The sequence below is a fragment of the Aphanomyces invadans genome (genome assembly GCF_000520115.1).
Source record: "Aphanomyces invadans strain NJM9701 unplaced genomic scaffold supercont1.38, whole genome shotgun sequence".
In the NCBI taxonomy this organism is placed as follows: domain Eukaryota; phylum Oomycota; class Saprolegniomycetes; order Saprolegniales; family Verrucalvaceae; genus Aphanomyces; species Aphanomyces invadans.
The window spans coordinates 631013-642854 of NW_008580183.1; the positions used below are offsets into that span (position 1 = coordinate 631013).

The 11842-nt window shown below is 55.9% G+C and overlaps 3 protein-coding genes and 1 non-coding gene across 4 annotated transcripts; 1 reads left to right on the forward strand and 3 right to left on the reverse strand.

Moving 5' to 3' along the window:
• Positions 1 to 43: 43 nt before the first annotated feature.
• Positions 44 to 3600, reverse strand: H310_12370 (hypothetical protein; the record flags this gene model as incomplete). Its single annotated transcript, XM_008879394.1, has 8 exons — positions 44 to 208; positions 360 to 459; positions 517 to 1007; positions 1047 to 1538; positions 1616 to 1945; positions 2007 to 2654; positions 3019 to 3261; positions 3340 to 3600. 8 exons carry the CDS (start codon positions 3598 to 3600, stop codon positions 44 to 46), a joined length of 2730 nt encoding a protein of 909 aa, XP_008877616.1.
• A 3535-nt stretch (positions 3601 to 7135) lies between these two features.
• H310_12371 (hypothetical protein) lies at positions 7136 to 7636 on the reverse strand (the record flags this gene model as incomplete). The annotated part of the gene is made up of 1 exon (XM_008879395.1): positions 7136 to 7636. The coding sequence occupies one exon, from the start codon at positions 7634 to 7636 to the stop codon at positions 7136 to 7138; it is 501 nt and encodes a 166-aa protein (XP_008877617.1).
• A 57-nt stretch (positions 7637 to 7693) lies between these two features.
• H310_12372 lies at positions 7694 to 7765 on the forward strand. The gene has a single exon. It is a non-coding gene; the product is annotated as a tRNA-Pro (tRNA).
• A 49-nt stretch (positions 7766 to 7814) lies between these two features.
• Positions 7815 to 9863, reverse strand: H310_12373 (hypothetical protein; the record flags this gene model as incomplete). Its single annotated transcript, XM_008879396.1, has 1 exon — positions 7815 to 9863. The coding sequence occupies one exon, from the start codon at positions 9861 to 9863 to the stop codon at positions 7842 to 7844; it is 2022 nt and encodes a 673-aa protein (XP_008877618.1). The 3' UTR covers positions 7815 to 7841.
• Positions 9864 to 11842: the final 1979 nt, after the last annotated feature.

Here is an 11842-nt window from a genome sequence, read left to right on the forward strand (position 1 = left end):
AGATCACTTTCCCCCACCATTGCACTCGGCGTTCGAAAAAGTCTCACTTTTTCGGGCGCAACTTCAGGCCGAATGCCCCGCAGATGCCGAGGACGTTGGCCAGTAGGCCCAACAGTTCGTCCTCGGCGGACGCATACCCCAGAAGGTCGTCAAGCCAGCCGAGGACCCCGTGAAAGAGGAGGTCACCGAACATTTGATTCACCGCCGCCTGGCAAAAAGGCCACGGCGTCGGTGCAGCCCATCAGGACTCGGGTGGGGGTATAGATCCCCATCGGCGTCATGAAGGAGAACATCTCCTGGCTGTTGGGATGCAAGGGCAGCTGCCAATAGCCCTTCATCCAATCGAGGTTGAATTACACGGACGTGCCGGCCAGCATCGAAAGAGCCGCGTCCAGGTTGGGCATTGGCCACGGCATCGGCTCCGCGCAAGCGTTCACCGGGCGGCTGTCGATGGTCATCCTGTAGTCGCCCGGGTCCTTCTTGGGGACGATTCGCGGGGCTCATGCCCACCTGTACCGGTTGTTTCGGTACACCAAGCCGGCCCGTTCCAGCTCCGCCACGTGTCCCTCCAGGTATTCCATGTGGAGGGGCGGGTACCGCCTCAATTCACATTTGACCGGGACCGCTCCAGGCTTGACTCGGACCCGGAGCGGCTCCACCTTGATCGGGGGGTCCCCGCCCATCTCCAGACGGAACACATCGATGTTCTCGCTGAAGAGCTGCTTCGAGGAGACCTCTGAAAGGCCCTCCTTCTCCGCCTTGTTGATCTTCGCGGAGAGCACCTCCCACACCTCGGCCTCTTGTTTGGCATTCTCTGCCGGCGTAACGGCGCCCGGCAGGGGTGTCGCACATTGCATGCCGTCATCTTCATCGGCGGTGTCTTCGAGCTTCGTCTGCATCAGACGGTTGATGCACGCCATCGCTGTTGGCGCCGGGGAGTCTGTGGCCAGAGCATCCAAGTCCCAGACGGCGGCCTGCTTCCGGGCCGCCGCCAACACCCCGTCGGCCTAATAGCCCAGGGCGTTCATGACCGGGCGCCCGACGACGAGCTCGGCCTTGTCCTTGACAGCGTCGTCAACCCACAGGTCCAGGCCGCGCAGAACAAGTGGTCCGTAGGAGGTTTGAAACTCCACGGAATTCAGCTTGACCTTCTTGGTCACCGTGACGGGTGGGGTGCCGGCGCCGTAGGGTTGGAGCTCCAGTGGGCGCCTGGCGTCCCGCATGGTCACACTCGCTCCCGCCGCCAACAGCGCGGTCACCAACCCCAACGATCCGACAGACGTGTCGGACCCCGAGTCGAACAGGGTGGCCTCCAAGGGCAGGACACCCTCGACGACGCACGCGAGCTTCGGGCTTGGGGCCACCTCGGCCTTGACTTCGAGGGCGTTGACTTTCTTCGCGCCACCTTGGTTGCGGTCGGGGTTGGCTCCGGCACCACGGCCCGCGGCATCGCCAGGTGTCTTGCCCCCGGCAGAGTCACCGCGCCCGGCTCCTCGTCCACGTCCGCCGTATGCGTTCTTCAACAGATCCGAAGCTTCCTCCGGAGTGACTTTGGGGCAACTTCGGACCAGATGGTCGAGTGCCCCGCATTTGAGACATCCACCCCGCGGTGCACCGGCACCGGGTGGTCCTTGTTTGAGCCGCCGCCGCCGGTGCGCACTGCGCCGGCATTGCCCTTGGGCGTCTTGGTAGGGTTGATATCCTCGGGCCGGAGACTCACGAACCTCTGGTACGAAGTTGCGTACTCCCGCAGCCATTGCACGAAGTCGTACATATTCTTTTTCAGGTCCTTGTTGTGCGTCTCGCCGAGGACTTCCTTGACCATTTCCTTCAGGCCCGCCGGCCTGATAGCATCGGTGATGAGGACGACCATCATCTTGGCCTCGGCCTTGAGGACCCATTCCTCGTTGTTCTTCTCGATGACTTTCATCATGTCTTCAATCATCTAGCTGATCCGCGAATCCATGTCCGCGATCCTTGAGTTTCCGGGTGACGGAAAGTTGTACATCATACCCGAGGCGAATCCAGGCGATCCACTCGGCCTCCGTAACGAGGCCGACCGGCTTCCGAAGCTCCCAGTCGGCCACGCGCGACTTCGTGGCGTGCTCGATGCACGCCGACACAGGCATTACAAATGGCTTGGTGCGGTTCGTCCGCAGGGCGTTCACTTGCTCCAAGTAGTCGTTGTACTTGCGCATAAATTGCCGGCGGTGCTCCTTCGTCATGCCATCCAACTTGGGCGCGTGAGGAATCGCCGGCGCGTTGTAGACGATTCGGTCTTCGAACCACCCCATGTCATCAACATCGATCTCGTAGCCCGGCGCAGCTGCTCCGGGTGCTGCGCCACCTGTCGGGGCACCTTGGGTTGCCGGCTGCACAAGCGTCGGCGTGGTTGGGGGTTGAAATACAGGCGCCTCCACGTGGCGTCTTGCAGTTGCTGGCACCGGGAGCGCACCGCCAGGCAGCGCACCACTCGCAGCTGATGGGGCCACTACCGGGGTCTCCCATGCATTTTGACGATTCCAACTGACGGCCGCTACGGGCTGACGGCCACGGGGCGACCGAAAGGGTTCCGGTCCGCTCTCATCCCGCAGCTCACGGTCCGCCGACACTCGGCGGTTTCGTCCACCGCCGCGAGCGCGTGGTGACACCGCCTGCTCATCGCGCTCGGAGCTCCTCGACCGGCGCGGCGATCCGCGCGCTTCGGATTCAATCCGTTCGAGGTTTATGGTTCCTTCAGAATCCATTCTTCGATCTTGTTCGTTCGCCTTCCGCGACAACAACGTACCGCTTGGTTGACCAGTGGTAACTAAAGAATTCTTTGTTCTCACGCCCGGGCCTTCCACTCGGCGCGTGGGAGGCTGATCAAAGGGTGACGCTCACAGTGAACAAAAGTAAGAGTGCCTTAGCAGTAGAATCCACTGACTACGGGCTACTGCCTAGCAGCCAGCCAACGAAGTGTTGCACTTGGGCCTGGTACCGTAGGCGACACCGCAAGCACTCTGCGGATGCCCGAACCTCCGCGAGGGCAACGCACATCGCGTGGGCGATCCCACGGGAACACAGGATCCATTCCACCGGTTGCGCCGTGACGCGAACCATCCATTTGCCATGAGCAAACAAGTATGGGGCCTGGGATGCCAGAAGCAGCTCAAAGAAGGCCAGAGCATCTTCGTCGAGCAGGTGGTTGGCTGAGTCATCTAGCTTGCACTCCATCGAGTCAACCAGGACCATGCTCGAATGCAGTTGCTTGAACGAGTGCTGAGTAGCCAATATACGTGTGATCATATTGAACGCGGGTATGAAGCTGTGTCCAGTCCGGAAATTATTGGCTGCTACCCATCGGTGCCACGCGTGCAGGCGGACCGCTGCCGCTAACGCGCGCGGATCTGTGCTTGAAAGATTGTGCCAACCAATGTTCGCTTGAAGGGGATACTTTGAGATGGCGTCCCACAGGGCATCGGCTTGGCAAGCCTCCGTGGCACGTTGGATGTCCACCCACTCCGCTTGTTGGGCCTGGATCCAATGGTCAGGTGACGATGATGTCGCGCTGTCGATTGCCGATTTCTCCAGGAAATCCTGGATCTGGGCCAGTGACATTGCGTTCACATCAAAACACACCACCTCGTTGTCATGCTCTCTCTGGGAGACAGGTTAGAGACGTCGGACCGTTGAAACGTGGGTAACACGGACGCGATCGAATCTTGTGCATCCCATTGGTGCTCGCGGAAGCCAGCTTCCAATGTTGCCAAGGGGGCATAAAAGTTTGGAGTCGCCCACGTGTCGAGGCTGAAGGAAAGCTTTTGAATCATCGAGTACCGTTGGCCATCGCCACGTGAAACAGGGCGGAAAGGAACGATTTCGAAGTTTGTCACGACGGCTGTGGGCTCGTCGGTCTCACTGCTATATTCCATGTCGAACGTGTCGTGATGCTCTTGAGTCGCCGCCTTTCGCTCGGGGTCCCGATAATCTGACTCTTGGGATTGAGCGACCGAAGCTTGTAAAGACGACAACAACTTGGGATCTGCGCCCTGGGCACGTGGTCGCCAGAGCCCTCAGTAGATGACTTGATTGAGCAAGCTTGGGAAGCGGGGGGAGATGGTCGGTTCGGTGGCGGGAGCTGGGGAGGGTCAACAGAGGCTGGTAGGCTTGGGGGGTCCTGCGGCTCCTGCTTGGTCCTCTTGCGTTGTCTCGTTGACTTCTCCTCCCCCGAGGTCTGTTGCGTAGATGAGTTGTGAGAGGGTGGGGACTGGTCCTCCTTGTCATCATCGTCAGACTTGTCCTCGCGAGGGCGCTTGGTGTCTAAGTCCAAACACAAGAGAGACTTGTGTCCTTCCCCTTTGACGATCGGAACAGGTTTGACATTATTGAAATACACTGGAAAGTAACGTAAGGGGACAGTTTAGTGAGCACTTTTTGTGACTTCTGACTACGATGTCGATATCTCGGTCATTTCTCACCCGATTTCAATTCTGAAACCTGCATTGTCTGGAGAGGTGACCACCAAGTGCAGTGACACCGGCAGATTGGTTGTTGGGTTGATTCTAAGGTAAATAAGCCACAATTATGATGCAACTTTGATCACAATTGGTGCGGCAGTTTAAGGTACACGAAAATATCTTCAAATTTGTATTCAAAAATGCTTATTTTTTAGAGGTTAGGTTACATCTTTTGAAGAGGTAAAGTTTCATTTTCGAGGGGTATACAGTTTGAGAAGGTTCTTGGTCAGCGTGGTCAGCCAGAAAATGTCCCATGGAGGTAACATATTCATTTGGGTTTCAAGGTACATGAGATCTAGGCTTCTTACACTACGACCTCTTCATTGCTTGCATTCACAGCCCCATTTGGCATAGGTTGCAACCCTCGGATGGCTGCCGAGGCAGCCCATATCAAGGCGACGTCCGACAGCACCATGCGCTTGGCCTTCTTCGGCGCGCTTGGCCACGAGTGCCTTTTGAGTTTGGCGGCTTCAACTCTGTCCTTCTTGGCCTTGTCGATTTCGCGCAGGAGTGCCAAGGTAAGATTTCTCCCACCAACATCAATTGTTTTTCTTGACTGCTTCTTTTTTTCGGCCTCGGGTGGAAGACACAAAAGGTGGCATCGGAGTGTCTCGCGGCGCTCAATCCAGTTGGTCTCAAGGTAATCCTTGGGTACGCCCCCTTGCTTGAAAAGATTGAATCTATATATCATTTTTTGTCCTTTGACAGGGGCCATAGACGAGTGGCGGAGAAACCGCTGACAACAATTGGCCTCACCACTCGTTGCGCCCATGCGTTAGACGCAATTCGGAGTGCCTTGGACTTGGAACTGCTGTGTAAGTCACCTGACACTACGTAATTGTGAATACATACTTGGACATCTCGTGTACCGTCGTTTATCATTTCATCAAAGATGCCCTTTCGGATTTCAGTCTCGTATGGTCCAAAGACAGCCACATCCAAAGGTTGGAATAAATGAGTTACATTTGATGGCAAACATAGCAAAATAATATTTAATGTATCGCACAATTTCACAATGTTCATTGAGTAGTGAGATGCAAGCCCATCAAAACCAAGAGAATGGGACGTTGGATAGACGCATTCAATGTTTCAGAAAAATGTGTAATCCACGCTGAAAATACATCCTCATTCATAAATCCTTTTGGAGAAGTAGAAATCGATGCACCAGGCACTGAACCTTCTGAACTCAATGATTTGTCAATTGTATCTCCAGGAAACAAAAACATAGGAGGAAAAATATATCCTGACGCACTACAGCATGTCACAATTGTCAAATCAAAATTCGGAGGAACTGTTTTGGGCCAAACATTTTGAGAACCTTTCAGGGCAAAAACTGACGTACTTTTTCGTCTGGATGCAAACGCGGTTTCGTCCATATTGAATACTCTTTCAGGTGTGAGCTTGTGTGTTTTGATCGCTGAGCACATGGCTTGGTAAGCCGCTCGACGCCGTCACTGCATTCCTGGCATTTGAGATGACTTGTGCCAATCTATGCGTGAGCTGGGGATGCCGCTGCTTGAAACGTTTGATCCAACTTCTTGATAGTGAAAGTGCTGGGTCGAGGTTGCGCAGAAGTTGGTTGGCCTTGATGATGATGGCTTGGTTGTCAACGGGGTGGCCATCTTGCTGCATGGCTCCAATCCATGCAACAAGGTCAGCCTCATAGCTCGCAGGAAGGGTTGGTTTTGTTCCTCGGCGCTTCGGTGTGCGTGCTTGACCAGCCTTAGCCGCACGCACGATTTTCATTAGGGTTGTGTAGGGTATTCCAGTCCTAGCGGAGACTGCTTTGCCATTTTCACCCTTGACAACATCAAGGAGAGCAGCCTCGAGCAGCTGGGGTCTGTATCGACCACGTGACCCTGCCATGAAGGCGCCAAAACAGCCCACGATCGTATCAAGTTTGGGAAGTTTGCCGCCTAAAAGCCCTGCGGTCAATTTCCATGCTCCTTAAACTGCCCCGTGCTCACTAAACTGCCCCCTTAGGTTAGTGTTTTTGCAAGCGAATTTGGTTGATCGCCACGCCGTGAATTCGAAGTTGGTCTGGGACTTGGTTAGTCGTGAAGTAGGCTCTCCATACACCATTGTGTCAGACGCAGAGAAGAAATTGCGATAGGCTTGGTTGACCACGTCGTGGCCCGGGTCTGATAGGCGAGAGTACAAGACCGTTCTATCAAACGTGTCCTGCAGACCAACCACATCCATGTAAACAAAGGCGTCGAGTGGGTGAGACACACGTTCAGGGATGTTGTGCTTCTTACCCATGATGGCAAGTTTTTGGCCACCAAGTGTCGAGGCAACAAGGGACGACGTAACTGACACCAGTAAACCGCCCTTCGCCAGTTTCGTAGCTTGGACAATGTCGTTGAGGAGGGGCGCGACCACTGTAGACTGACGGCTGGAGTAGATCGACGACATGATCGCCTCTACTGAATTGTCTTTCATCGCCAATCCTGTCTCCACCACAACGCGGTCTTGGGCGTGCTTGATGGGGCATGGGGTGGCCTGGTCAATGAGACCCAAGATAGAAATGCGTTCCTTGGCCGGTTTCTTGTATTCTTCAAGAATTTCAAGAATCCGCTCAGCAGTGGGCAGTGTCGATTCTGCCCTAATCATTTGACGATCGCGAAGGTCTTTCGTCACGTCGGGGGAGGTGGGACCTTCGCCTGGCCGTTGGCGGCATTGGCCGTATCGTCCGACGACGAAAAGCGTTGACCAACATTCAGGTCTTGGCCACCACTGAAGGGTTGGTGGTTCCTATCACCCTCTTGCTCCAAGCCTTGTGTGGATGGTTCAGCACGGTCGGAGACCGAGGCCGCGGCGTCGATTCTCCCTTGGCTAGCCGAGGGTGTAACCGTCGCTTTCGTGGTCTTTGAGGAGACGGCAGGGGATGCGGACGAACCCATGTCAACGTCATCGCAGTCGTGATCTTCGTCTTCGCCATCAGCGTCGCTCCCATCGGCATCGGCATCCGACTCCATGTCGTCATCGTCCAAGTCCGATTTCAAGTTCTCATCCGAAGATGCTGGAGCGTCTCCAGACAGCGCGATCGCGTCTTTTGAGGACTTGGGGTCCCCACTGGACGAGTTGGCATTAGTGTTGACAAGTTCAGCGCACTTGATCGCCCGTTGAGTTTGCATGATAGCGAGTTACATTTCTTCTTCAATAAGAGAGTAATTGGTAATGATTTGAGAAGTGCCTCTTTGGTCTAGTGGTATGATTCCTGCTTAGGGTGCAGGAGGTCCCGATTTCTATCATCGGAAGAGGCCACTTTTTTCACAACATCGTCGAACGCTGCGGTGGAGTAGGAAGCCTTGACGACATTACAAGTCGGGATTAAATATGTTATCCACAGCAGTCGCCTCGACTGTAAGTGTACTTGAGACCTTGCTCGAGATGCGTATTGCTTTTGCACCGTTCAAACCGGTTGCTTGAGATCTTGCCAAAGACTTGGGGCTGATGAAAGTACCGAACCCACGGGAGAATCGACGGGACCAGCACGTAAATGCTCACGACAAAGTACTCGGTGGCGCTTCGGAGGCGCTGCGCGTGCTGGCGAGCGGCGGCGGCGTCGTCAAGTAGAGCGCTGTGGTTCCCCTTGTGTCCGTTGCCCCCCGTATGGAGGACATGCGTGTCCACCCTATCGTGGGAGCTGCTGTGGTGGCTCGACACGTAGACGTGGGTGTTGTGCGTCTCGCCCGACATGGCGTAGTGGACCGCGCGGGTTTTGTCGCGAATGGTGCAATACCCCAGCAGCACCATCAAGCTTGGCTTGCAGTACAGCTTGTTTCCAATCGAGATGGTATTCTTGTGGTCCAAGTCGAGGCTCGTGACCCACTGGGGCATGGGCAGTTGGCTCACAAAGTCGTTGTGACTCGTCCACGACGTGTCGAGAACGACGTAGCCCACGAGAACCTTGTGCGCAGCAATCGAGGCCACCCACGCTGCCACCACACACACGATCAAGTCTGGCATAAGGAGGTAGATGACAGGCGTCGTGCCCTGCGTGTCGGTCGCTCCCGATTTGTACAACGTCCCGTTGATGTTGAGGAACAATGTGTTGCCTCCGTGGTTCCAAAACGATTCGGCTTGGACTGGTCCTTGCGACTGAGCTGCCTCAACGATCACGACAAACAGCACCGTGCAGTAGACAAAGACGGGAGCCGAGTAACATATCGGTCGGTTGAGCCATCGCACGGGAACTGGCAGCCATTGGAGGCTTGTCAAGAGGGCTATCCACGACAGCGCCATCATCACTGCGATCATGAGGAGCGAGAGAGACCAGAAGTGATACCCGGTCACGCCGTAGCTGTACCGAATCGCGTCGGCGTAGAGAGGGGAGAAGAAGAAAGTGCACACGAGCGACACCAACAGCACCTTGCGCCGCTCCAACGACGCAAGGATGTCGTACGTGAGCACAGGTTTGTTCTTTAGCAGCCCGGAGAGGCCTTCCAACGTGATCACACCGTCGTTGCTGAGCAGCGCGAGCGACACGGCGCAAATCAAGATCTGAAACGCGAGCAACAGCATGTAGTTGTCCACGTTGTGCGAGTTGTCCCAGCCAAGCGTCGTGGCATACCCCGTCGTTTTGCCGATGTGGTAGCCGTCAATCTTGTTGGCCGCCACAAGGGCCGAGATGTCGACGAAATGCACGACGAGCCATACTTGCATGAGGAAGAAGCGGTTCAAGCTATTGAGCGACGTGGCGTAGTTGGGCTGGTTCCACAATGTTGGCGTCGTGGTGCCGTCGGTCGCGATAATCGTCTTGGACACGGACCGCGTGACGGGAATTCGAACCCCCATCGTGTCGACTACGTCCACCCGTTCCACGGGCTTGGCGTCCGAGAACGTGCTCAGGAGAAACGCGCCGTTTGGGAACACTGCCGTCGTGACTGCTTCGACTGCACTCAGCCCCAAGATCTCTTGACGCGCCGTGGGTCGGCACAGCGGGAAGTCCCGCTCGCCCACCACGAGGGACACCGACGCGGTGACATCAACACTGTTGGCAGCAAGACATGACGTGACAAAGACCGTCGAGTTGTGACTCGCGATGCGCAGGTCCAGGGCCAGTTGGGCGCCGATGCTCTGCCAGGGCAACGCCCCCGTTGCCGCGACTTCTACCTCACTGCACGAGGACGGCACAAAGCCCGCAGCGTCCAGTCGACACGACGTGCTGAGGGTGGTCCATGCTTCCGGAGGCTTCACGTAAACATACGTGCTTTGAAACATGCCTTGGCTGACCAGCACAACGACGAGGACACCCGTGCCGAGGATCAAAAGCCCGGCCACGAAGTTGCTGATCACACGAAACCATTTTGCGAGGTACGCGGTTGTGAGAGAGGGCGCGATCGTCCGCGACGGGGCCATCCGCGCGGTTTGTCGGCGTGAATGCCTAAAATTGGACGGACGGGTTGTTGGGCATGGCCAAAAATAACGACGAGCCCAACCCATCCTCGTGGCCAGCATGTCGGGAGAGGCACCGGGCGAGTGTGCAATTCGTTTCGCCGATTTCAGTCTCGACGTCCATGCAACAGTCGTAGCTACGACTCAAGTGGGCGCGAAGCGTACCTCGAAACGTAGTAGATCTGTCTAGAGCTCGATTCCTCTGTCCTCTCCATCGTCTGAGATTCGCACAAGTCCCTCAAACAAGATCCCTCTGCGTTCGCATAATGGCGGCAAAATTGGCAAGTCTCTCCCACGTGGTGTCGAGTGCTGGGGAATGTATCTGGGGGGCTCCTCCTCATCAGCACGGGCGTTGGGATGTTCTTGCTGCTCCACGAAGCGTGGCCACTTCTCGAAGGGGGCATTTCTCGACTCTCTGAACGATCGAGAGCGAAACAATAGTGGATACAAATGGTGCCCAAAGTACATCCGCTTCGACGCCATCGGTATTACCGACGCCGCCCGCGCCCCAACGCGGAGGGATCCACCAAACTCGATCAAAGACAATCCACTGCAATCGAGGTACTGCATCATGCAGTTGTGGCCCACTTTGCCTTGATCGGCACCTCCATGCACCTGTTCCGGTTGCTGTGTGCCATAGCGCAGTTAGTAGTCAGTAGTAATGGCGTGGTCGCGCAGGAATGGCTCTGCGGACGCCTCCAGAACCACGGTGTCCTCACCTACCACTGGAACCTTCTGCTTTAGCTGCACTAGGGCATGCTTTTCACGTTTTCTCGCTGTGCCCCCATCTTCCTCAAATACAGTAGCAAATGTGCTCATTGTTGATGGAGTGCAAATCGAGGCTAGCGACAAGGCAACGGCTTCTGTGTGGACGTGAATTCCAGCCTCTGTACGGACAAGCGTGGACGGTTTGCAGTTTGGACAGCAACGCGCCTGTTGTAAATATCCTGGCGCCAGACTTGGTCGCGAGACTGATACCGATTGTGTTCTTTTGAACTATGCCATTCTCGACTCCTCCTCGGCTTGCCACGACACAGTTTGGCCCAAAGTTGACTCTCTGCGCTGATCTCGAGATCGGAGGGCCATGCCAACAAGCTGAACAGCGACCCAGCCATACTGGCCCCTCGCTGATTGACGCCGTGCGTACAGGACACCACGCATCTCCCTGCGTAGAGCACAAGACGATGCCGTCGGTGGCGAGCAGCTCCACCGACCGAACGCCCGGCCACGCCACCATTATGTGGCGTCATCCTCCGCGACTTTAAACGCCACCTTCACAACACTGCTGTCCCCCACCCAACCGACTCTCGTTACCAAGCACGTCGCGACGAGAACACGTTCGTAAGGAACGTCGTCTTGGTTCCAACGCTGGTCCAGTCGATGGCGGATGGGAAAACGCCTTCCGTCGAGTTTGACTTCCAGTCGAAAAATAGATTGCCATGGGCAAGACCGCCTTGGACCAGGCGACCCTCTGCATGTTGATGCGGAAAACCTCCACATTGCGCCGTCACGATGACTCGATACTTGCAAACACCTTTCTTTCACCACCCACTCGACTGCCCTGTGCGAGAGAATAGCATCTCCAACGATGACACTTGAGAATGTGAGATTTGATGGTACCCTTCGGCATGGATGGGGCACTCCAAACCCATGGCTCGAGTTTGTCCGGTGCGCGTGCAGGTCGAGGCTGCCACCGTAGGGCTGGGATACCTTGGCGCTTCAAATCCACTCCCACGCAACCAACGTGGCTTCCTCATGACTTTTATTCAACCCAGCCTACCCACAGCAGTCTCCGCGGCTGTACGCGTAGTTGGCCTTCTTCCGGAGTCGGATGTGGCTCTTGGTCAATTCAAACTTGTTGCTTGCGATCATGCCAAACACCTTTGGCGAGTACACCCAGGTTCGGATCCACGGCACGATGGCCGCGACTAAATCGTAGATGC